We start from the raw sequence: 27,145 nt of genomic DNA, 5'->3' as shown, positions 1-27,145 counted from the left end.
GTGCAACTCTTTTAGAGGAAATCACTCTTTCGCTGAGTTGATGAAACACGCAGGGGAGAGGCAACGCACACACTTAACTCAAGTTCAAAACTGAGAAAATAAAAAGGTGGAAACTGCGAATGCTTCCGCTGTGGTCCTAAAGTCCAACGAACTTGAGCAGCAGTGTACTTCCGTAGAGTAAAGATAGCTTTTGCGAGCAGAGATCCTGCCGGCTTTTGAAGCAAATAAAAGCTGATTTGGTATTTTCCACCTGCGGCTTATATACGCACCTGGCGGGGCGGCGCCGGCAGAGATGGGGACTCGAGTTTGAGACTCGTACTCGAGTGCGACTTAAGTCGCACAAACAGTGACTTCAGACTCGACTTGAGACTCGACCCTCAAAGACTTCAGACTCGACTCGGACTCGAGCCGTGCAACTCGTGAACAATGTTTATTTTTAGGAAACATCTGATGAGCTCGCTGTCATAGCTCTCTCCGTTACCTACAACCTGCCCACGACGTAACACATGACGTATCTGCTCCGCGCGCGCGGCCGCGAACATACATGTCGACTGTACCTGCAGGCAGCCGCTGCTGTGGCATTCATCTGAAGCTTTGGGTAGTGCTGTGGATCAGCGGTTCGGCTCGCATGCGATTTGCGGATTAATATGCATTTAAATAGGGTAAGTTGATCATTAACGTGTTTCTAAGGCTTGGAATTGTTTAAATGGTTAAACAATTTAACCGCAAAAAGGTGCTCAAGTGAGCAGATTTCTGTACGCACATGCGGTTAAGAGTATCCGGTCCAGCTCCAGTCAGGTCCAGAGTTGCGCTACTTTGTGTCATACTGTAGTGTAGTCCATTAACATACATTTGCAGAATAGAGCAATGACAAACAACGTAACGTTTTTATGTGAAGCGACTGCTGCATCTTTTTCCTGAAGCTATGTTTGGAATTCACCCCTCGGCCTGTGTTTGAGCACGCGTTTAAGTGCCCTCAGTAGTTCACATACAGAGAGAAGTGTTTCAAAAGTTAAGCCAACATAAAATCTTTCTTTTCTTGACAAGGCACATACACGCAAAATGATCTCACAGTATTCTTTTTCTAATAAAAAAATGTTTGTTTATGTCTTAAGAAACCAGTCAGAAACCAGTCTGGGCTTATTTGTTCTTAATAAAGAGACAGTAACCTCAATTAACCTACTTAAGTCTGTGTCATTTATGTTAATCAAACAACCCAAGACAAACAGAAAATCACTTCTATTGCTCAAAAATAATAATAATAATATTTAATTTGTACAATAAAGACAGTGTTATTATCCATTTAATTTCATTTCTGTACCTAATGCTAATTTTAGAGCTTACTTAATGTGCAACTTTGTTTTTTTTATAAATGTTTATAATTTCTTTATTTGTTATTAGAGTTTTATTTGTTACAACGAGACTTGAGACTTGACTTGGACTCAAGCTCAAAGACTTCAGACTTGACTCGGACTCGAGCTCAAAGACTTCAGAGTTGTCTCGGACTCGAGCTCAGAGACTTGTGAACATCTCTGGGCGCCGGCATTATGCAAATACATGCATGCCAAATTCATTGGCGTTTTGTTAATTTCTCAAAGCAGATAGGTGTCCGCGAAGCGGTTTCCAATTCGTCGGTCAGGACATTATGTCGTAGTGACCAACTGAAAGGGAACTGGAGTTCCAGCAGGTAGTGACATCATGAATAAGGGTGTTTTTGGTATATTAAGCATTTTCTGTTTGCTCTCAAAATATGTGCAGCTGTTGGGCTACGTTGAAAAAAAGACAAAACCCTTCTGAAACTACCTAGCACTCTGGACACCTGGTTGAGACCTGTTGCTTTCTGTGATGCTAAATTAATTGTATGTGCAAAACATCCAATTAGCGGGCCCAGTCCAGCTTCACTGACTGCATTGACAATATACCTTGCATTGTCTGTTGTGACAGGAATTGCAATTCCTGGCCTCTCCAACATCCACTCCAACACTGTCTCCTTAAGTCCCTCTGCCAGATTTGTGCTTGTATGTTGTTCATAAATTGGGCGGGTTTGCAAAACATCGCTTACCATGTTCCACTCTGGAGTAATGTGATGGGCAGTCACTGTTAAGTAGCTCTTGGTAGCTCTAGATGTCCATCCATCAGTTGTGAGTGCTACAGCAGATGCCTTAGATAGCTTGTGGACAACAGCAGTTTTAGTCTGTTCATAAAGGGCGGGTATAACTTTTTGGCTGAAATGTGTACAAGAAGGAATTTCTTACCTGGGCTCAGTCACCTTCATCATATGCTTAAAACCAGTGTTCTCAAAAACTGAGTAGGTCGTAGATCAGCTGCTATAAAAACACCAATTGCTTTCGTTATTGCTTTGGTCCGATCGGATTTACCAGCAAAGGTCTGTTTAAATGCTGAGAAAAAACGGGAGCTGCGTTTGAATTATGGTTGATTTTTTCCCTTGTAGTAGAGATGTTCACACTCGCGTGATGCCTTTTCAAATGTGTTAACAAGTTTGAAGTGTTGCCAGAAACATACCTGGGGCCGTATTCCCAAAGCATTTTAAGGCTAAAAGTAGCTCCTAACTGGTGAATTTAGAAGCAACTCCTAAATATAATGGGCGTGTCACTCCTAACTTTAGGACTCCTAATTTTTTTCACTAAAAGTAATTCACGAAGCATTTTAGCCCTAAAAGTAGCACCTAAGTCTGGGACAGCTTAAAAGAAGTCATGAGGACTTCTAACTCACTAAGACCTATTCACAAAGGACTGTAAGGCTTAGGTGCTGTCTGATCCTCCTTAACACAGTTTCACCAACTCAAAAGCATTGCCTAGACTTAAAAGCACACTTTAATGTAAGCATATTGTTTATGACATTTGTTTCATAATTCATTACATTCATGACAAGCAGGACGTTTTTTTTAGAATTACATGAAACAATAATGAAATTAAACATTTATTATTATAGGCATACCTGTTGCCATGCTAGCCTGTTTAAAGGCTGCAATCTCAACCCTCGCCTGCGATTGTAATGCATACCACCGCCTCTCGCAGTCGTCCGGGGTCCGCGAAACACAAGTGGTAATGCTGCATTGATCTGCAAACAAATCCTCTCCCCACTGATGCGCGGGTTGATCCGAAATGAGCGGGTGCCTGCGGTTACGAGTCATCCAAAAATATTTTTTATAATATTCCTGGTTTGAAATAAAAATGCCAGTTAACTATTTTAAACAATTACTACTTTTAAAAAATGCGGGCCGGGGAGCTGGTCGGGTACACTATTTATTTTTTATTTTTTATTTTTTGTGGATCGATTTGCGGGCGGGTTAGTTGAAAACGTCGGTCGGGTGCCGGTTCTTGTGTACGTTGACCCGCGCATCACTGCTTGCTTGATTTCTCAGTGCTGAATTTCCCTTTTATTATGTTTCTTTTTTCCAGCACCAACTTTCTCAGTGCTAAATTTCCCTTTTATTATGTTTCTTTTTTCCAGCACCAACTGGGACAGCAGCAGTAACTGATCCTGCGTCCAGTTGGGCTTTCTTTTCCGTTTGACAAGTTCATAATCCACCGTCATTTATTTATTACATTAGGCTACTTCAATAGGAGCAAGATTTTCCTGCTTCAGTGTATTTAGGCTAATATGATGTCAATTAACCAAGCAAGTGTTTATGGAATGTCGTTTTTCATCATTAGGCAATTTGCGGGTTTCATTAGGGTATTAGCAGGGGTTAAATTGGGATTTGTTATGTGGGGGGGCTCTGCGGGGAGGGTACTTTGAGGGGTAACATATATATATATATATATATATATATATATATATATATACACAGACATACATACACACACACAGGGACAGACACACACACACACACATATACAAAATTATGAGATTAATGTAATTGCACAAACTTTCATGCGCATAAAGCGACCAAACAATTGACTCACAGTACAATGATTCTCCAATTGCATCTGCACACAGTTGTTTATGATAAACTCATTGAAGGTGCGGTACGTTTTAACCAAATTATTTAATTGCACTGAAAACGCCACTTATCTCCTCAAGTGGTCTGTGCGTGTTTGTCAGATGACCCCTCCCTCCTCTTCTTCGGGGCACCAGCTAAAGAATTTCACTTTAACAATAAGAATGATCTAAATAGATCATTTAACAAATAAGAAAATATGTAAATTAGATGGAGTTTGTCATCTAATTTATCTGAAGGATTTTGTGGGATTCTGGCCAACTTATAGAACCCTTTAACTCATGGGTGTCAAACTCAAGGGTGCAAATACGGCCCGCCCCCTCATTTTATGTGGCCCACGAGAGCTTACAAATATTTTATTGTTATAAGTTTTATTTTTTGCAGGGTATTTCCTGCATTGATTTTTTTAGGAGCCACCAAAACGAACTTGTGTCCCCCCAAAGTCTTTTTTGAAATTTTATGTAATTAAGGAGTGATAATGTTGATGATTGCAGAAAAGAGAAAGAACAGAGAGTTAATGATAGAATAAGCCAATGCCAAGGTTTCAGGAAAAGGTTTGGTTATGTGATATTTACGTTCTGTGCAGTCGAAAGAGCAGTCCGGTGGTGGCACATCTGCCATTGGTCAGGTTTTTCTGTGCTACAAATGAGAAAGAGTCAGATTCAGTTCAACAGCCTTGAACACGAAGTGCTGTGAAATTGCTGATCTCTGGGATGCACCGAAAGGATTCTAGCTATTTGGAACACGCAGATGTGGTCCTGTAGTCAGTGCAGAAGGTCCTCAACAAATCTGGAACACGCAGATGAAGGTCCCTTGAAGTAAAGGTTTGCTCTTCTGAGCTTCAACTTGTTGCAGATGTGATTGTCTGCCTGGACGATAAGCTCGGAATTGGTGTGATCCACTTAGTCTCTGGACGCACAGGGCAAAAACGTAGAACTTGTGGTAGAAACTCAGAACTTGTTGTTCTGTCTCAGTTGTCAAACTCAGAACGAGGAGCTGTAAAATCTCAAGGAGAGATTCAGAAACATGTTTGGTTTTTCGGTGATCTGTTATTGTCTCTCTCAGCGGGAAACTCAGATGTTGGGTGCTCTGTTTCAGTCTCTTAACACATGGCCGAAGACTCAGCACTATAGGATTTTTGCTTTGTCCTACAATCTCTGGGGAGATTCAGAACTTTGGTACTCTGTTAATGTCTCTCTTTTCAGGAGAACTCAGAGCAAAAAATGTCTGGAAAAAGGTACTTTTATAACTTTACAAGAGTTTGCAACTTGGCACTTTCCTGATGCAGGACCATGATTGGCTGTTGATGTCAGAGGAAGCCCACAGATTGTGGCCCACTTTTCTTCACTGTGAGGAATTCATTTGAATAGCGTAAAGTACAGAGTTTAACTTTGTCTTTAGAATTTCATTATGCATTTTTCACTTATCATACCATTTCCAAAGTACCATTGGCATTGTCCTGAATGTAAAAAGTATAAACAAGACAGCAAAATGTTACCATATCATACATGCATTCATTCATAAGTGTAATTATTTAAACAGTTTCATAAAATTCTGATTGGGTGGGCAAGATGTTTTGCCATGCCTAGGTTCACATTGCTCACAGTTCGGTTTATATCACAGTTCTATGGTCATGGTTTCAGTATGATTCGGTACTAGCAATGTTTAGAAAAACAGTCTACTGCCAAATCAACAGAATCCTTTAGTTAGTAACAAACTAATTTTTTGTCAATAAAAACATCTGAGCTTTCCCATCAGATGTATTTGTGTAATCCCGCGCCTGGACTCTTAAGTGTAATGTATTGTCGTCACATGCAGAACTTTCACAGAGCAACATCTACAGTTACAGTTTTGTTCACATATTGACCATTGTTGCTGTGTGCAGGCAGTCAGTGAATGTATATGATGTTAACGTTTGTGATTAACATCTTTTTTGTGTGTGTGTATGGGGGGGTGTTTTATGCACAAATTCAAGATCTGTCACTAAGTTGTTTTTTATAAATGGAACACTAATTGTTGTCTTTCATTGATGGACTGGTTGAAACGTGAGTGACATTATTGGACTGGATATCACTTTAACAGCATTGGCTGGTGTTAATATTGGTGTATCAATGGGTGTAGGTATGTAAGATTGATTACATTGTTACCTTGTTGCACACTGAAGAAGGCATGTGCCGAAACGCGTTTGCGCAAATAAAGTATTTATGCATAGGGCAGCCTCTCTCCTACTTTATGTATTGTAATGTTTAAACATATATTACTGTATATTTCTTACTATTCCAATGGATGACCTATTCACTAAATAGAACCATCAAAACTTTACAATACCATGACTGATGAAATTGTATTTCTCTTTAATAGGCCAGAAAAGATGGTATGGCATGGATCAAGCACTCATGGTCACAGGCAGACGGACAGTTACTGTGAGGCATGGAGAACCAATAGTTATGCTGCCACTGGCATAGCTTCTTCTCTCCAAGATGGCTACCTGCTTCAGCAGTTACCGCGCAGCTGCAGTAGTTCTTTTGTTGTACTGTGCATTGAGAACACCTACAGTATATAGCTAAGTAAAACAGATTTTCTGCCAAACCAAATTTGCCTGAAGACAACAAACTGATATGTCTTGTGATTTGAGATGACACAGTCATCTGACACAGATGATACAGTGCTTTTAGCAAAATTGTTTTGCAGTAGATTAGTCAACTGCAGAGTATATTCTTTTTTTTAATGGGATTTAGGTCCTGGCTCTGACCTGGCACTCAAGAACTTTCCTGTTCTTAAGCCACTACATTATCAATTTTTTGACAATATGTTCAGTTTTCTCCATATGTAGCCCATGGAGTTAGTCTACAAAGTTACTTTCTGTCTCAGCCTTACCATGTAATCATTTTGCCACATTGCTTTAGAATCCTCATTTATGGCACGTTCGACTGTACCTTGCAATGCACACGAGATTTGTTTACAGTTTAGGAGATTGTGGGTCAGTCTGTGCATGTGAAGACCTCAGCCATGAAAGCTTTTAAATCAAATTTGCCACTGGTGTCTTGTTAGCTTCCCAGATTAATACCTTCCTGCTATGGTTTGATGTCAACACACACACAAATGAAACTGATACACTTTATTTTGAAAATAAAACCACACAATACTTATTACAGGGGTAAACCACTGTATTATGTTTCATATATTCTAAAACACATATACACTATGTTTACAAATAATATGGCAGTATAAAACACAAAGAAATCTTGGATTTTATGTTCCCCATATTATCACCACTTTTAAAAACAGAGCTATTTGGTCCTTTAGATGTAGAATACATACCCAAAGAAAGTTTTCATTATCATTTTAATGTGTTTATGTTAGTAGTGATTTTTGAATATGTGTGTTTGTGTGTAACATTTTTATTGAATTTCATTTGTATACTTCACAACTCAATTATTTACATTTTATATTTATTTTAATTATACATTTAACCATGACAATTTAACACAAATTCTATGATTTTTATGGTGCTATATGACTGCCTGGCCTTTTTTAAACTATTAACTATTAATGGTAAAAATCATATTTTGGCTTTGATTTATTGATTTTCTAAACATACTGTAACCAGGATACACTTTTAAGAGTTTGGATACAATAGAGTATGTTGCTGGTATGGAGTATAACTTTTATGATTTTTTGCATATAAAGTCATCAACCAAATTTAATATCTTTGATTTTCATTGTGTCACCTATTGTCTATACACAAGCACCACTCTTCTGAATGATGGTAGCCACAAAACTCAAAGAAGAAAAAGAAACTCTTCTAAATCTCAAAGATAAATAAACATTAAACACGTCTTTCTTTTTAGTTAAAAACATAATATAGCATTTAATTTCAAATTTTACTCTCCAAATGCAGTCCCATGCAAAAGCATGCTGGGAACTACAAGTCCACTGTCTAGTTAGTTATATCTACTTAAAGGCAGAGTCCATGATGTTTGAAAGCCAATGTTGATATTTGAAATCACTTAAACAAACACGCCCCTACCCCAATAGAATCTGGACCTTCTGTTGATAGACCCGCCCCACACATACGCAACCCGGCATTTGGTTTGATTTGATTGGCTATAAGTGTGTTTTGGTAGTCGGCCCGTCTCCTTTTCCAAAGCGTTTTTCAAACATCTTGGACTCCGCCTTTAAATCATTAAAGTAGTTTCAACACAAAATGAATTAAAGTTAATTTCCTGCTTACAAAAATAAGTGGATTTTACATTATAAAATTAATTTGAATTTACTCAATATTATGTTCATTTAGAATTACTTAAATTACTTAATTTTTTTTTTTTTTTATTCAAATTTTGGTTAAAAAATAATTATTTTTTAAAATATAACATTTTTACAGTGTACACAAAAGGCCTATTTATCTCAAATATTGTTCATAAATCTGTCTAATGCCGGGTTCACACCAAAAGATTCTTTTACATATTATAAGATTTTCAAAATGTAATAGACCACGTGTTATGAGTTTGAAGAAATTCTAGTGGAATGAAATCTATAAGATTATGTCCATCTCTAAATTGTAAGGATTCGGAATTCATATCTTGAATACCAAGGTTATGTTTTACATGAATGTTTTGAATTAATATTAACTAATAAATTCTGTAAAAATGCAGTTCATTATTAGGTTCGTGTTAACATGTAGTTATTCTCTTACTGATCTAAGTTCATGGGTGGGAAAAGATCTTCACAGAACTTTGTGTTTCATGCTGCATCATACTCCTTCCCCAAAACCAATGTGCAGGAAACGCTTAAAGTGCCTAAAAGACAATGAGATTGAGTCTGTTTTCTCCTCTCTTTCTCAACTCCTTAAAATATATGCACTATTTACTTACCTGTCTCCACATCGACAGTTGAACGGTCATTCTCGGGGCGGCACAGTGGCTCAGTGGGTAGCACTGCTGTCTCACAGCAAGAAGGTTGAGCCCCGGCTAGGTAAGATGGCCTTTCTGTGTGGAGTTTGCATGTTCTCCCTGTGTCAGCATGGGTTTACAGGCCAAAAACATGCAAGTTAGGCAAATTGGAGATACCAAATTACCTCTCCCTCAACCTGTGTATGGATTAACCGGTTCTCGCCATGAATATAGTCATAGATGCTGGAATGGTGTAAACACTGCAAAAAATGATATGTTAATTTTTTACACATTGTGTGTGTCATGCCATTTAAGGCGTAATTTCATGTTAAAATAAATAAAAGGGACAACACAAGTTGTGTTAAAAACAATAACGGGAGTAATGCTTTACAAACTGTAATTCCACTACTTTTAGCGGTAATGAACCTGTAACTAAGTTTTTTTTAAGCAATTAACACAGTTACAATTACTGAAATTTAAATGAGTTGGTTACTCACGTTACTCTATTTTGTGATAAATGAACACTTGCAGACAAGACATTTCTGATTTAACATCGCAGGACTGTGGTGAGCGGCACAATAAATAATAATACAGAAGGTGTTATTACACCTTCTCTGTTATTATTCATTGTGCCGCCCACCACGGTCTTGCGACATTAGATTTAAATTTCAGTAATTGTAACAGTAATTGTTACTTGATTTTTAAAAAATTCTTCGTGGCAGGTTCGTTGCCGCTAAAAGTAGTGGAATTACAGTAACGGAATTACTTTGTGGCCCGTTGCTCCCGTCGCTGTTTTTGGCACAACTTGTGTTGTCCCTTTTATTTGTTTTGATGTGGAAAATGCCTTGAATGGCATGACACACACAATGTGTAAAAAAGTAAAAAAAAATTTGCAGTGTACGGATGGATCAAAAGAAGATAAAACAGCGGGTCTAGGAATGACTGTGCCTAAGTACAAGATAGAAATAAATAAAAGAACATCTGACTATTTGAGTATATATGCTGTAGAAATGTGTGCTATCATGATAGCAGTACAGTGGATTGTAGAGAATAATAACCAAGATTTTGTTGTATGTAGTGATACTGTATCGACACTTATGAGCATTAAAGCAGGTTCAGCTAAAAGTCATCAGAGCCAACTTTGTGATATTTTATTTAATTACACGACAGCAATCAGACAGGGGAAAATTGTTGGTTTCATGTGGGTTCCGGCGCATTCAGGTATTGAAGGAAACGAGGAAGCTGAAAAGCTAGCAAAAAAAGGCAGTATAAAAGGAAGACTGGGAATTAATTACATATCAAATTAGTCAAATCAAAAGGAAAGAGTAACGCTATAGTTTGGAATGAAACAATGGAGAAATGGCAGCAGCAATGGAGTAATGAAATCATATCATGTGGGAAATATAATCAAGAAAGGCAGAAATGATGGCACAGCTACAGAGTATAGAACAAATAGATGGAAATGTAAAAAATATTTTATATTTATCGGAAAAGGGACAAGGCGCAAGTTTTTTTTTTTGAACAACTGGACTGGATAAGAAAATTTAGGAGACAAATATGAACAGAAGATTGCAGTAGAGCAACAAACTGGATGCCGTAAAACACAAAAGAAGAAGAAGAATGATTGGCTGAGCTCTTTTGCGTCATATGCACTGTACGTCGTCTTTACCGAAGTGCAGCACGATGGGACGAATTAGGGAGTTATCGATTCTTATTTTGTCTTTTTGGCATGTAATATTTGTAACTGGTGCCGATGAAATTTTGGTTGCATGTGGGGGGTTCGTAAAGTCCGATGTGGACATTAATTATTCACTCATTGAGATAAGAAAACGAAACTGGTAATTATTACAAATGACTAGCTAGCTAACCCGGTCAATCCGGGGCTGCAGTTGCATTGATATATACCATATCTGCTCTCGTAAACGCATATGTTGATACTATGTTGATAACTGTCAAGCAGCAGTGTCAGCAAAACGTATTATTTTACTAAGCAGGTTTAATATAATGTCAGATCATCGCTACAACACATGAACACATGACTTACAGTCAGACTATAAAGCCAATGAGTTAATAGTATTAGGAAACGCTTCGTTTCATTCATTTGGCCGTTTATATACAATAAGTTACATGTTACCCTTTATGAGGATAAACTGAGAGATGTAATTAGAAATGATCGAGAAGTAATGAAAAACAATATTACTAACTGACATAAAATGATGTAAGTATGTACTCATATTTTTTCTATTGCAGATAAAGCTGTACACTAAACAGGGCTCTCTGAAATACCAGACTGACTGTGCACCTATCAATGGTTACTTCATGATCCCACTCTATGACAAGGTACTATATCTCACAGGAGGAGATTGTTTGTCTAGTAAAATTTTCAGATGTCATGTATAATTATGAAGAGAAAGTTTTACGAGCCATTCCAGTAGCTTCATATAATTTGTTAAATATTATCCAGTAGATGGATAAATAAGCTCATTACATAATGTCATTAGATTAAAATAGAAACAACTCTAAATACATTTTATAAAAATGTTTTCAACAAACCTGTTTGTTAACAGCGCCTGTTGTCTTTTACAGGGTGATTTTGTTTTAAAAATAGAACCACCTTCAGGATGGAGCTTTGGTAAGGAATGATTTGGTCTCAGATGGTGGTTTTATCATGAGTTTAAACAAAAAAACAATTAAATTACATGCTGTTTTTTATATGTTGTCTGTAAACAGAGCCAACAGCGGTTGACCTACACATTGATGGAATTAATGACATCTGCACTAAAGAACAAGACATCAATTTCTTGTTTACAGGGTTTTCGGTCTTGGGAACTGTAAGTTAAAACGCTATTTAATACATCTGACTTTGTATTTCAGTGTATGCTAAAATCTCCTCCTTTTCATGCTGGTTTAGGTCTTGAGTAAGGGGCATTTGTTGGGCCCTGCGGGAGTTGAAATTAGCTTGAGGAAATCAGGAGAAGATGGTGTTCTTCAGAAAGTCCTCACAACAACATCAGGCCAGTGAGTAGAGTTTAATTTGGTTTTATAAAGTGTTACCTGGTGTGGTTGTGTAAGTTATAAGTTATCTTTCTTGTTTTTATGACAGGTATACCTTCCACAAGGTGCTTCCAGGAGGTTATGACATCACAGCCTCTCATGCCTCATGGACCCTGGAGCAGGTATGAACTAGATAATTGTTTGTTGACAAAACATTAACTCTCGATGAAGCTAGTTCTCATTACTACAGTTCTGCTAAGCCTCTCTTATGTACATTTAAAGTAAAATATATTGCCATATTGAAAATATAAACTCTTTATCAGTTTTTTTTTTTTAAAGTTAAATTGTTTATAGTATTCCACATTCCAGAGTTGCAGGGAAATTAAAATTTTTTAAGCTTTTTAGGACTTTCTCCAATAGACGGTTTCATCGGACGCACGTGATACACGCTTGGATCCGAACTTTACTTTCGGTTTCGTTTTTTAATGGTCTGACTAGTTGCTAAACTGATCTCTTGAACAAGTGCCTCGTCAAAAATAACAAATGGTTTTGTTTCCTAGGTAATTTATGTGTTGTTTTTTTGCTTGTTATATAAATAAACTATGTTTAAAGTACTTTATTATTAGTTATTTATTATTAGCGGAGTTTACCGGAAGTTACGTGCGGACCGCGACAGCCGCTTGTTTATGTTGTTACTGCTGAAACCGTCTATAGTTCAAAGTAGGGCTGGACGAATTACCCTAAAATCAAAACCTCAGTTAATTTAAAGGGATACTTCACCGATTTAGCATTCAGCTTTGTATCTGTAGAAACCCGGCAGTATTACTGAATGACCATGTTTCCCTCCCTCATTTCCCCCTGAGAGGAGAGATATCTGCATTTTGGTTCTGCAAAAAAGTCCTCCGATGATGTAATATGCCGATTTTTGCATCATCGGAGGACTTTTTTCCTTTAACATTTGAAATCGATAACGATTAATGAACTATTATTATTATTATTATTATTTATTTATTTTTTGCCTCATAGTTTACTGACAAGGTTTGAAAATGTAAGGAACACAAGCACAAAATTTAGGGCACACCTTAAATCAGCCTGCATTGGAATTATTCACATTTCCCCATAATTACTGCATTACTGAAAAAATAAAAAGTGTAAGAGAAAATTAGTTGTCCGACTGGACAAGTTAAATTTCAAACAATGTTACTTAACGTTATGTGCTGTTAACGACAGAGCAGAACGCACAGCGTAAACACCGAGCAGAATATTGAACAGAGAGCGCAGCTCGTCGACACTCTCTCACACACACACACACACACACACACACACACACACACACACAAACGTTTACACCTTACTGTTTATTGTTTCTAAACAAGCTGCGCACGCATGAAACCTAATCGCCAAACACGGAGGGGCAGGACGGCATGGAGTGGAGAGTGATGTTTCTTCAGGCTCCGGCGTGAATATATAAATGACAGGCACTTCAACAAAAAAAGCCGGTTTAAGTAAAATCTTGTTTAAGAATCGGTTTTATAATGAGAATCTCTCTTCCAGCGCGCCTATGTGTGTGTGCGGCGCGCGGCAGCCGTTTGAATCTGACAGAGTTCGTCACTTCAAGAATCCCACACCAACATTACAGCGTAAATGCTAGGATTAAGATTGATTTTATATATAAAAGATTATCTAGATACATTTATCCTAATAAGTTTTTTAAAAAATGGTAATGTTTTAATGTTTTGCTTTAGTGTTTTAATGTCAGGCAATCATTGAAATGTGGGAAAAATGAAGAGAAAGGCAACATATATAGTATCCTTCTTCAGAAGGAGTAGCAAGAAGCAGCCAAATGAATCTTAATAAAATACATTTCAGTGGCCTACAAAATTCACATGATTTTCTGGTCTCTATAGTTTTTTCAGCAATGGAAGATATAAATTTTGGTTTCAAAGTAAATTTCAAAAGTTTTATTTGATTAAATAGTTAAAAAAAATGAGGTTGAATTATGACAATAAATTGTATGTTAAAGGGACACAAGGCAGCATTTTTATGTCAATAAATAATCTTCGCAAGTCAGTATATGGTTAAATGACTCATTACCGGACAAATGAAGTCTCTCTCACCCGCCCCTACCGTCTGTAGGAAGAATACCCCACTTGCAACTTCACTGTATCTGACCCGGTGTCCTTCAGTCTCGCAAAGTCTCAGATATCGCGAGAAGCAGTATCACTTTACAGCAAACAACACAGAGGCAGGCGCAGGCGAGCTAAACACGGCTAGCGATTGTTGCAAATGGCAGAGCCGGGGAAGAAGCATCGAAAACCCTTGACGGAAGGGAAACATAGCTGGATTGGAAATAAGCTGATAAACTTGGTTCCGAGGGGGGAGGGACAACAGTTCGTTTTTACGACAATGTGTTTGAAAGCATTTACTTTCAGACACTAGGGGGAGCTTGTAGAGAAATATTACGCAGACTTGCCTGGTTTCCCTTTAATCTCAATTCATTTTAATTAAAATTAAAGTATTGTAGCAATTGTATTTTATACATCATTGTGATTAACGCACCTATAATACTTAATAGTATTTTAAGGTTGGATGATAGAGATTTTATATGCCACCCCAGAGTAACTACTGTCCCCTGCCTCGCCACCCTTATGAAAAATCCCTTGCTCCACCACTGATTAGCTAAACACAAAAAATATATTATATTATAAGTCTTTACCTGGACATGTGACTTTTGTGCATGGACAAGTGAAACATAAATTTACTTGTCCGAAGGACAAGTTCCTCAAAAAGTTAATGTCCAGCCCTGCTTAAAGGAACAGTATGTAGGATTGTGGCCAAAACTGGTACTGCAATCACAAAACTTGTGGCTAAAACTGGTACTGCAATCACACAACTGGGGTCCGTTCTTTGTACATCGCTTAATACATCCGAGATCAAATGAGACATCCGAGATGTTCAGATCTAGCTAATTATGATCTCGCTTAACCGGTTCTTTTAACACCCCTGCTGTTGATGATTAGTATGGCAGGATTGAATTATCTGAGATCACTGCGCGTTCGTGCACTGCAAGAAAAGTCAATACATATCGATAGTAGAAACACTGATCAGCCACGCTGTGATTGGCTGGTTGTTACAATGGCCAAGAACACGCCCAATTTTTAACCCCTGCAGTGCAAGAGCTATTGATGAAAGGTTATGAACTTTTTATAATGCTGAATTTGTAAATCCAGTTAAAGCTACTTTTGTACATAAAATTACCCTACATAATGTAAAATATTCTGTGAAAATATAATCTTGATATATATACTATGCTTGTCAAAGATTGAAGTTAATGATTGTAATCAAACTTTGATGCTCCTAAAGTACTTTAAGTCTCTTTTAAAAACAGTTAAATGCTGTTTTGTCTGTATGAAACGGCAACATAAAAAGCAGAATAAAAAACAGGTGGTGGTCCTGCAGCTTCATGTAATGTGCTGGCAGGAGTGATGTTTCTAAACTGATTGATTGTACAGATCATCTCTGGAGCAGTTGCTCTTTCTTAAACAAAAACCAATGCAACAATTTAATTGCTGATAAATACAATTTGAATTTCAGTTTATTGTAAGATTGTGATTTTGTGCAGTTGTAGATAATACACCAAGACTTTTAGCAGTTCACAAGAATGTGGTAAATAAAGTATTTTGTGCGGTAAGGAAATGGTAATGTTATTCTACATCTAACGATTATAAAATGCATCTGTTTCTGAGCAATGCACATGACAGTAAAGAAATCCTCTCAGATGAAGGTCCTTTAGAGAAACTATATGCAAGTGGTTAAATAAGTTTACTTCAATTGCATTATTCTTAACTGATTTCATGTTAACTGAAAGTCCTGCATCTGCTCAGCCTGCACAGAAAAGTGTAGTGAATATAAAGACATGTGAAAATATGTGCAAAAAACGTATTTGGTTATTTTGGTCATTTTTGTCACAGGAAAGAGACAGGGTAACTTAATTGTAGACAACATTTTAAAGATAGAACATATCGAAATTACTAAACGAAAAACCTTTCATGCATGACATTGAAAGCTACTTGACAATCTAAAGACAAAACTAAATTAGGAGATTAGTTTATTCAAAGGAACATTATTTCACACTGAGTAATATTCTTTATTTAGAACATCTATTACTGCTGGGTATGATTGATTGCTGTTTTTGCAAATTTAAAATGAATGTGATCAGCATGTTTGTCTTGTTATTCATTTAAGAATAATGATCAAAACACCTGTTACACAACAACAGGTTGCACAAGTACAGAAAAAATATATTTGTTATATTATATATTTTTTAAATAACATCGCTAAAAGATTTAATTAATCTATCCTTTTTTATTACATGTTGAATTTGAAAAGCTCTTTATATTAAACATGCATCTTGCGCAGATTGTGCTCGTATAATGGAGAATACGCGACTGTGTCAGACTTTCCGTATCACATCCACTTAAAAAGGTACAAACTAATCTTGTTTACATGAAATAAGCCTGCTCCCGAGCAGGTTTGAGCTTACAGACCGGTTGCTATGACAGCAAGTCTAGGATGAGCTTTGAAGAACCAAACGATCCAAGATCATGCCAAATCGTCAACAATCAAATCCAGCTAACTGAGTTGGCGACGTACGAAGAACGGGCCCCTGGTGGCCAGTACACAACATAATAACATAAATATCAGATGAGGGCTGCAACTCCACTTTTTAAATGACAATATCCTGGCCGGACCACTGTTGTCAGTGATATAAGTATTTGAAATGAAAATGATTTCTTTCCGTGTGTCTCAATCAGCTCCCTTGTTCAGTAGTCAGGGCACTGATCAGGGAGTCGGCCATTTTAAGGGCTGTCTCAATCGCAAAATCCGTTCAGTGCACTGGAACGTTCGTTCCCTAAAAATTCCCACAATGCAACCCAAAAACCAGTGAGCATCGATGGTCCCTATGTTCCCTAATCGTAAATCACGTGACCTTTTCTGAAGCTCACCAACCGAACATCACGTGATCCAACACAATAAACTTTATGAAATGTTACAGAACTTTTATAAAGACAAACGTTTGTTTTAGTTGTAAATATAAACACACATCGCTACACAGTAATGGACCACAATCTACTCAATATTTAAAATAATAATATTTATTTAAAATTGTAAATATATTTATTACATTTAAAATGTAATTATATGCTGTCATTATTCTCTTACATATCTGTGCATAAAAATGACAGCATTTTTCACAATGTACTGTTTTTAAAATTAAGTCAGAGAGATGTTAGTTTTGCCGGTTGTTAATGAGTAACAGCTGTGAGTGATTACAACGCGCTTAAGCAGCCAAGTGACAGAAAAATAAGTGAACATTGTCCCAATGTGAAGTGAGCTAGGGTCCTTACCAGTGCCCGAACCTGTGTACACGATATACTGATTCACGACCTCGGGAGCTAGGGAACGAATTGAGACACACGGTTTGTCTAGTGACATATCAGGGCCATTTTATGATTAATTAAATTTCTTACATACTGTTCCTTTAACTCTATCCAGTTGCTGCACATGTCATTATGCACAATTGATAAAACTTCAGAATAGGAAGTTATGAACCAAATCATACAGCCCGCTTCACTAATTCTAGGCATAAGATACATGCATATACAATAAGTTATATCCAGATAGCATATTGTAATGTGATGAGTGGCAGGGAAGTATACATGTAAAGTATCCTTCGTTTCTCGAGTTCTATCCAGTTTTTCTTAACTGGGCACTGATATCAAAAACCTTTATTCTCATCTATAATGTTTTTGGTGTTAATGTAGGCTAGAAGTTCTCCCATTCGCTCTCTCATCTCTGCAATGTAGGGATGCCCCGATCGGTATGAGTCTAAATGACTCGGATCGTACTCGCTAAATTTGCATGATCTCATGAACTGATGTTTCTGTTTACTTTTAGGGCTCCTGAATCCGGCTGCAATTAGAAACCATTTTTACGCAGTGCGAGCCTTTTTACAACCCATTGCTCATGTGCGACATGCAGATTTGAATTTCTCCCTTTGCCTTTGTGTATTTGAGATTTGTGTATTTTCTATAAGGACGCCCTTCGGTCCTAACAGGGCAATGTGTCTTCACATCCCCATCAAACAGCGTATACAACACACATCTATTGTGGATAATTGCATCCTCATGCCAAAAGTTTATTATTTGCATGCGTTTTAAAGTTTTGATAGTTTAAACTTTAATTTTACTCGCAGCTGCTCTTTTCTGCGTACACCTGACGTGCGCACACACAGCTGCCTGTCATCAGTGCACGTGTACAGAGAGATCTATCTCACATCTTAAAGCTACAGTAACCTAATTCATCTCTCAATAAAATCACTCTCTGCTCTTCACTGAAGAACTGTTGTACTTTATACGATTGCGTGTATAGTTCATATACTGTAGTAAAGTTTTATTTTCATTACTTTTAACGGACAAAGGCATATTAAATATGTCTTTGCAGATGAAATATTTGTTGTGCTTATTTATTTGATTCTCTATTAAAACAATAATATACATTGTAGGGGTGTCACGATTCTCCAAATCTTTAATTCGATTACATTTTCGATTCTAAGGGCACGATTCAGTTCGAATGTCGATTTTGTACTTTTTTTTTCAAATCACAAAAAAATACTATGCTATTTTTAGACAAGACTTTTATGAAATATAATATCTGACCTTGAACCCGGAGATGCCCTGCCATGTTAGTCGTGCTGCCAGTGGAAAAATATGGTACATGCACATACCTGAAACGAAACTTCCTGTCAGATGAACATTCATGTCAGTACTTTGCACCTTAAAAACGCGCTTTTGTTACCATCAGACGAGATTGTGAGACTATACCCCAATAAGTCATGTTTAAATGCTCATGAAAAAGTTACAGACAATCATGAAAAACTGATGCTGAATGTCTGAGAAACATTCTCTAACAGCAGTCAAGTTGTCATTGTTTGTCAAACAAGTTGTGCATTTGTTGTAACATTAACAGGAGATCATTTTGTTTTATTTGAAGGAAAGAAAAAGGGGAACAATACATATTAATGAACATTTTCACAATGTAAATATGTCAGATTGTAGCCTTAGGCTAATTTCCATCTGCAGACCCCTCGGCAGATTGATGTTACATGCCAGTTAATAAATACATATAAAACACTACAGTCCATATACAAGAAGACAAGGACAAAAACAGTGATCACATCATATTAAAACAAACAATAACAACAAGAGTGGGCAACAAAGGACATATAGAAAACAGGAAAGTATCAACTATACCACAAGAAACACAATTTTATGCCCTAACTGTCCTGATATTGCACTGACCCATATTACACCATTCTATATTGCACTAACCCGCATTACACTGATCCCTATTGCACAACCCATGTTTTAATGACTCTTATTGCACAACCCATAATGCACTGGTAATTGTTTCCCTTTTTGTAACTTTTACGTCTGATATATAATAAATAACTAAACATGATCACATGTTTGTATGTCCCTCAACCACACTTTTAAATTACTTCTAAAGGTAGGAAGAATTGGTCTTTCCCTCACTGACAGTGGAATACTATTCCAGAAGCTCACTGTATGATAAGACGTTCTGTGCAGAGTCGTATAATAATAGAGTTACGACACTCACATAGACGTCCGTTGTAAGAATGGAATGCGGAAGTAACAGCGTTTCATGTAGTGACCGGTAGTGACGCATAGTTCCAAACGCAGCACTGAAGCCCATGGCACCTGCTGGTAAATCGATGAAATTACCGTTTCTCTTTACATTTTCGGACATTTCATTAATATAGTCAACAGTGATATTTTATGAACTCTGCTGTAGGTAATGATTATCGTTAATAATAACTAGTAAATTTTTATATTTTAATGAGTTGTGTATAATGTGTGAATAATATAGATTTAATGGTTTAATATTTTATTACTGGTGGCAATCTACTTTATACTTATCTTTTTTATACATTACGAGTAACACTAGGGGGCAACAGCGACAAGCTATATGCCTTATAAGAAAGTCCCACTGCTTCACAATGCTGCTATGTGTTTCATTGTGTTTGGTAAGTAATACAAGTGATGTATCCTCAAAAATCATGTATGATTATATTAACATTTAATGTGTACTATAAATACAAATAAATATGAATTTAGTGTGTTTCTGTTATGCTTCACTGTTACAAATAACCGCGTTGGCGATCTTTTTTGTGATTTTAATATAGTAAAAGTGTAGGAATTATGTTTTTAGCAGATTGATAGCCATTTATATAGCCATATTTTGCTACAAAAATAAAAGATAAACTGTGTTGCTGTAGTTGGTATAGATAACCACAGTTATCTTTGGGTCACAATTAACTGTTTATCTTTATTAACTGATTTACTGTATTTCCATCACTCCCTAGTAAAAAAAAACGTTATAAACATAGTAAGTATAGTGATCAATTCCCATTACAAAGTAATATTTACCTAAAATAGCTGAAAACCTATGCAAACAGATTGACAGCCCTGCTTGGTTTGGAACTGTAGAACGTTACATGAATCACGCGGCGGCGAGATCAAAGCGTTTCGTAACTCTGTTATTATACAACTCTGGTTCTGTGAAAAGGCAGTCCTCCGAAATGCCAACTCACAATCACCTCTCATAGTTGCTCTAGTCACTCGAGACCCAGCAACACTGCTATCCTTTTGTTTAATAAAAGCACTCAAAGGTGGAGGCGCCAGATCATGTATAACCTTGTAGATTAGACAGGCTGATTTAAATAATTTGAAATTTGTAAAGTTTAAAAACTTATATTTATCTAAAATTTGACAATGGTGATATGACGTTTCTTGTCTAATATTTTCAATGCTCTTTTGTATTATACTTCAATTGGCCCAATAGCAGCATGACTCGTGTAAGACCAACATGTGATACAGTACTCAATATGTGCCAGTATCATAGAGAGCAGGAATGTAATCGCTGCTGTATCCGTTAATGATGTGCGAATATATCTAAAATTCCGTATATTAACATTTATAATTTTTACTGTGTTTTTGATGTGTTTTTTTGAAGGATAATTTCGAAAAACCTAACATACATGACCTACTGTGTGCTTAAAGTTATGCTCGGAGCTCCATTCCTCTGTGTGTAAACGAGGATATGCTTTTTTTATTGGTTGTTGCGTTAAATCTTACCCAGAAACAACAGTGCTATTTTCTGATTGGCTATTGTGTAGCCTCTTTCTTTTTTTGGTTGGCCGATAAGTGGCATGCTCGTCTAGAACTCCAGGGGAGACTGGCTTGATAGAGAGAGCGGTGCTGCCAGATACATTTTGGGCGCTGCTGAATATTAAATGTATGAAGCACTACCGGCCCACCGGGAAAAGTCCAGACTCTTCTGATTGCCACTCCGCCACTGCAGCACTCAACACTTGTTTTTTTCCCCCGCTTGGCAAGCTGACATGGGGGTGTGGCAGCATCAACGATTCCATTTTTTAAATCAAAGTTCGAGGTTGTGACTTAATTTCGATCGATTTCGAAATCGTGACACCCTTAATACATAGCATACTTGCATGTAGGCTTGTGCCGTTGTTACATTTTCATGTTGTGGTGATTTATGAAGGTTTTATTACAGTAGACGGTATTACCACGGCGTTGAAATGCATTACAAAAACAGGTTGAAAAGATGAGCAAATGTCATTGTTATAATGTAAATAAAAGGTTTAATAGCTTAAACCTGTTAAAATTATATAAATAAAACAATACCCAGTTGAAATATGTAAACTGATCAGATTCAAACAGAATAAAGTCCAAACTGCAAGAGCAGTCAACTTTAGTGGTTTAAATGATTAAATTGCAAAATATCATCAGTCCATATGCAGCCTGACGTTGGAACGCCACTTCGACCGTTGACTGTATGGCTACAGCTGAAAATGAGCCAGCAGCAGCACTGCTGTGCTTGGATACTATGTAAAACAGAGAAGAAAAATATTACTTCATGCCTTAAAGAGGCCCTTCCACATAAAACCGTTTTTACTTGTATTTTTTGATATGTGTTAGGTCCATGTCAGCTCTAGCCACTGAAAAGAAATAAGCGGAGAAATCAGGTCAGTTTGAAACTCTTATCAGTGTGACGTGGAACTGATCGAGGTCATTAATATTCATGAGCTTTTCAACTTGAGCCCGCGCCCACATATTACGTGTAGTTGAGTTAGTTTTCATAACAAGTTACAGCAAGGATGGCTAAACGTCAACCGTACCGTAATCGGGCCATTGTTTTTCGTCGAGAGACATCATTCCTATTAAACGAGGGAATCATAACAGTTGCTACATATTTGGATGTTCAGAAGAACGCTGGATTTGAAGAGAGACTGCGATTAAAAAGCGGATCCGGACAGAATGGCGCAGCTTATGTGAGTAATGCACTTTATGTGTCACTGTAGTGGCCGGTGTTTTCTCTTCCGAGGGACGCGAATTCATGCTGCACACACTTTGAAAGGGTTTATGATAAAAGACACGCACGCGTGTGTGCGAGTAAAACACTTTAGTACTTTGTGTCACTATAAAGTTCTCTTTAGAGGGACGCGATTCACGCGAATTCATGATGCACACGCATCGAATGTAATAAAAGACGTGTGTGTTTGTGCGTTCGTTACACGTGTGTCGAAAGGGTTTGTGTAAAAGACGTGTGTGTGTGTGTGTGTGTGTGTGTGTGTGTGTGTGTGTGTGTGCGTGCGCGCGCTGCTACACGCGCATCGAAAGGGTTTACGATAAAAGACACGTGTGAGAGTGTGTGTGTGTGTTTTTGTGCGTGGGTTTACGATAAAAGACATGCATGTGTGTGTCAAAAGGGTTTATGATAAAATATGCGTGTGTAAGAAAGACACTGTGTCTTAAGACACTCACTTAACATTAAACTGATTACACATGAGATTAAATTGAAAGTTAGTTTGAACGAAAAACTCTTATCCAATAATAGCAGTGGGTGTTTACTTCCAAGTCGTCAATGCAGCCCGCCCATTAAAACGGATCACTTCTCTAACCAGCCTCAAAACCAGGGTACAAAATAGCCTATTACTTATTGCTTTTGATGTTTTTGGAGGAAAAATCATGCAAACATCATGAGTAGACCTCAGACAACAGTCTAAAACAATAAAAACGCCAGAGGAAGGGCACCTTTAAAGATGCATTTTAGACAATTATAGAGAATAAAAAGAAGGCAAAGCTTACTGATAGTTTGTCTTTTTTGCTTGTTTGTATGCTTAAATATGATATATAAATATGTGTTCTTTTCATTTTAGTAAGCCCATTCAGTATGCCCATTTGTATCCACTGTACTGTGTATTCAACATACATAGTCTAATAAATTACATAACATATTTAAATGGTCATTATTACTGACAGACAGACAGTGACGCATCAGTTAACTCAATTCACATAACACATTTAACAGTCAATGAAAATATACATAAAACACAATTTGGAAGATACAATTTTTTTTTTGTAAAAAGATAACTTAGCAGTGTAAAGATAATAGAATTTGGGTTATATGATCAAACATGCGTGTCCTGGTAAGAACTCTAGCAGCTGCGTTTTGCACTAACATTAATTGTAGCCTTTTTATTAAATAATTAACTTACCGTTAACTGTCATGCTCAGTATCAACTATAATTAATAATATATGTTTTACCAGATAGCAAGCGGTATGATAGCTAATATAATGTTAGCTTAATAGACGTAATAATATTAGACAAACTAAACAGCGTAACGTTAGCTAGCGGACCTTAGCATTGCTAATCGGACACTTAAATGTTATTATTTAGACACAAGATATGAAATATGATGCCATTTATCTTGCCTTTATCTCCGTGAACTGTGGATGATTGTCTCAAAGATGCATAAAGTTAGTGTTCCCGTATTTTGCTGACCTTTTCGGTCCACATATTCTACACATAGGGAAATTGTCAATCACCAGCACCCCGTTTTTTTTCACGAAGCCAAAACACTTCCATACTTTACTCTTTAGAATGTGTAAAAATAGTCAGCAGCAGCAATCATCCTTCCGCCATCCTTCTCAATGAGAGTCTGACGTGTGCACCTGCGTATGAGTGACACCTGCGCAGCATCCGTGCAGTGTAACTTGAACCGGTCAAAGGAAAAAAAATAATGCACGTCTTTTCGCGGTAATTTGAAGACCCCGCAATAACACTATTGTGCAGTTTTACTACCATAGTTTACCATATTACCGAACACTGGCACAAGCCTACTTGCATGTCTTGTCCAATAAAAGAAAGTGTCCTGATGTAGTTTGCTGAGGCTTCAATTGATCTTGGCTGAAAGGATTGACGAGAGAGAAAACCAGCTTGATACAGATGATCCTTGGTAAATGAAAAGACAAGGCCTAGGCCTGGCACAAACTTAGAGGTACGCTGAAAATGTCTAGTTTCGCATCCTCATCCTGATGAGAGTCCTGTAAGAAATTCAACTGGATGTTGAGGTGAAAATGTTAAAGAGTTTTATAATATTACTATGAAAAAAGTTTCCAAATCATAATGCATATTATCATTCAGGACATCAAAAATTAAGCACATATTACTAAACATGGTCTAGATATGATTTGGATTAAGTAAGTAATACAAAAAATTCATTTAAACTAGTTTGGGTTAATATACTGATATAACACAAACACCAAGAACATAATCAATGTTGAGATTAGAAATATTTCATTAAGACATTTCTTTTACATATTTATAAGTGAATACATGCATGACTAAATAGAAAGTTTCTCTTTCACAAAATCTATCACATTCTTTTGTGGTCGTAAAACTCGAATCTTGATGTGTTACCATAGTCACAAGGCCTGGTTCTGCTTTTGAGTGTTAAAAGCAGTCTGGGGGTAGTGTAACAGACCCCAGTGCCTAGCCTGATTGTTGGGTGAGGGTCAGAGCATGTGAGCGGAGCGTTGAGCGGTGTGGTAATATTTCCATCAGAGCGCATTTCCAAAAAATTCCGCACCGCTCGCTCATCCCAGAATGCCCTTTGGTAATTTGATAGTTTGAGAGTCTAAAAACGGCTAGCAAAAAGTTATGGAGTTCAAATATTGTTTTAATGAAGTCGCCAGCCTTATGTATAAATGTAAAGTTAAAATAAAAGTTAAGAATGATCAGGGAGAAGAAATTGAAAGGGAGTGTGGAGAGACTGTGAGGGTTAGCAAAGATTCAAATTGGAATCTGAAGCGGCACATAGCCAGAAAGCACAAGGATGTGCTACGCAAACATGGTAGTGCATCAAAAGGTAGCTAGTTAGTTATACACCATTTGATAATAAATTAATACATGAATAGGTAAGGTAAGACTCTCGTGTTGAATGCAGCCCCAGATAGAGGGGAATATTTAGCGGAGCCTCACACCGCTCTGCTTCGCTCACATGCTCTGGTGAGGGTCTGCATGTTTTTTTTTTTTTAAATATAAGTAGTTATTGTGTGTCTGATCTGGCTCAGTCGTTACAAAGGCAACATCTGTGATATTACTTTATCTAGAAAAAAATTTACCAGTTACAGTCATCAAAGAGCTTGCATATAAGCTTAAAGAATCGGTATTGGCATTGGTATTGGCCGTTCACAAAGACAACAAATCGCTACTCTGTATCAGCTGCGGAGCATCCCTACTGCAATATCTAATTAAACCCAAGCGGGTGCGTCTTCTCGCGGTTTAGGATGAGATGTGTCGGTAGATCGATAGATTCAACTAAGTGCATGTTGACAAAACGATTGATGCATCGTGCAAATGTGCGGTAAAAACCTGATCGCGCATTCCGTGTTTTTGTCATGGGTGCCCGCACATGCACGAATACTTGTAAAAAAGTACTTGTGTTTTTCTTGGGCACTAGATGATCCTGCTCTGCTTAGTCAACATATTTGCTCCTCCATGTTTCTCTATGCCACTGACTGGATGGGGCGGAGTCACATAACATCACACATGGTAGTTTGTTTTAAAGAGATTCAAACTGAAATAACTGGCATGATAAAATAAGGATGGTTAGAGTTTCTGAATTTCGGTTTCGATTACTTTTTAAGTAATCGTCCAGCCCTAGTTCAAAGCATTAACTTTGTGTGAGAAAGTCTGTTTTTTTTCAGTGACTTTTAGTAGTTTACTGTTCTAATCCTGTTGGTTCACTCTTTTTGTCCCTGCACAGAGCTCAACAACTGTGGTTGTGTCAAATGAAAATGCCCCTGCTGCAGCCCCCCTTGTGGTAAAAGGCTATGATGTCTCTGGTGAGGTGCAAAGTGATGGTGAACCCATGAGAGGAGTCAATTTTCTCCTCTATTCTTCCAGTGTAATGCAGGAGGTAAAGGAATTTAGATTTATAGTCCAGCACATCAGAAGATTTGTTTTCTGAGATTTAAATGGATGCTATATGAAATGCAAAGCAAGATTTATTTCTAATAATTATTTCTATTTACTTAGGATATTATTGGCTGCAATGTGGCTCCAGTAGATGGGGCTTCAGCTGGCAATCCCTTCCTCAAGTATTTGTGCAGTGCCCAATCACGTGAGGATGGCACCTTCTCTTTTCCCTGCCTTCCTAGTGGTGAATACACTGTGGTAAGGTTTTACATTCGTGCATTTTGCAGTCGCCTTTATACAATGAGGCTTGCAATACATTCAAGTCTTACAATTTATTGGTCTTAAACCCATGGCCTTGTTCCTAAACCAGTGCTCTACAAAACAAGCAAAAATATTTGTTTTGGTTTGTCAATTTGGTAATATACTACATAAATACACATATCTCAGTTTGAATTTTTAGCGTGGTTGATCTTGAATTTCAGATCCCGTATTACAGAGGAGAGAGAATCACTTTTGATGTTGCCCCTTCTCGTCTAGACTTTAAAGTACAGCATGACAGTTTGATGTTGGAGGTGAGTGTCCAAATTCTCTTTACAGTTTGCAGATCGGATTTAAGACTTCATGCTAATTGTGGTTTGAATACTATTGCTACCATACCTTTTGTTTTGCTATGATGAAGTTTGGTGACTTGATTAATGTTGGTTCGGTTCAAATAACCAGAGTAGAGTAAAGGTAATCATATTTATGGAATGATGTCTCCTCACATATACTTTAATCTCAGTCAGTTTAATATGTGTAATGTGTTTTTTCAGCCAGTATTCCGGGTCATGGGATTTTCGGTGATGGGCAGAGTTCTGAATAGCCCCAATGGAGAAGGTGTTGCAGATGCAGTTGTGATGCTCAATAATCAAATTAAAGGTAACTAAT

General features: G+C 37.3%; 2 protein-coding genes across 3 annotated transcripts in view; both read left to right on the top strand.

The window, feature by feature from the left end:
• col18a1b (collagen type XVIII alpha 1 chain b) overlaps positions 1 to 7,671 on the top strand; it is a 156,789-nt gene extending 149,118 nt beyond the window's left edge. For both annotated transcript variants that reach the window (XM_073870889.1, XM_073870888.1), the window contains exon 38: positions 6,326 to 7,671. In XM_073870889.1, coding sequence (XP_073726990.1) covers positions 6,326 to 6,527 — 202 coding nt within the window. In that variant the 3' untranslated portion in view covers positions 6,528 to 7,671. The remainder of the gene's footprint in view (positions 1 to 6,325) is intronic.
• A 2,800-nt stretch (positions 7,672 to 10,471) lies between these two features.
• The window catches only part of nomo (nodal modulator), a 45,574-nt gene continuing 28,900 nt past the window's right edge, over positions 10,472 to 27,145 (top strand). The window contains exons 1-10 of the mRNA XM_073870890.1: positions 10,472 to 10,681; positions 11,111 to 11,196; positions 11,443 to 11,488; positions 11,587 to 11,687; positions 11,768 to 11,874; positions 11,960 to 12,032; positions 26,067 to 26,219; positions 26,339 to 26,476; positions 26,701 to 26,790; positions 27,031 to 27,136. Coding sequence (XP_073726991.1) covers positions 10,504 to 10,681; positions 11,111 to 11,196; positions 11,443 to 11,488; positions 11,587 to 11,687; positions 11,768 to 11,874; positions 11,960 to 12,032; positions 26,067 to 26,219; positions 26,339 to 26,476; positions 26,701 to 26,790; positions 27,031 to 27,136 — 1,078 coding nt within the window. The 5' untranslated portion in view covers positions 10,472 to 10,503. The remainder of the gene's footprint in view (positions 10,682 to 11,110; positions 11,197 to 11,442; positions 11,489 to 11,586; positions 11,688 to 11,767; positions 11,875 to 11,959; positions 12,033 to 26,066; positions 26,220 to 26,338; positions 26,477 to 26,700; positions 26,791 to 27,030; positions 27,137 to 27,145) is intronic.

This window comes from Misgurnus anguillicaudatus, chromosome 8 (assembly GCF_027580225.2).
Source record: "Misgurnus anguillicaudatus chromosome 8, ASM2758022v2, whole genome shotgun sequence".
Taxonomy (NCBI): domain Eukaryota; kingdom Metazoa; phylum Chordata; class Actinopteri; order Cypriniformes; family Cobitidae; genus Misgurnus; species Misgurnus anguillicaudatus.
This window is presented reverse-complemented; position numbering and strand designations above follow the sequence as displayed.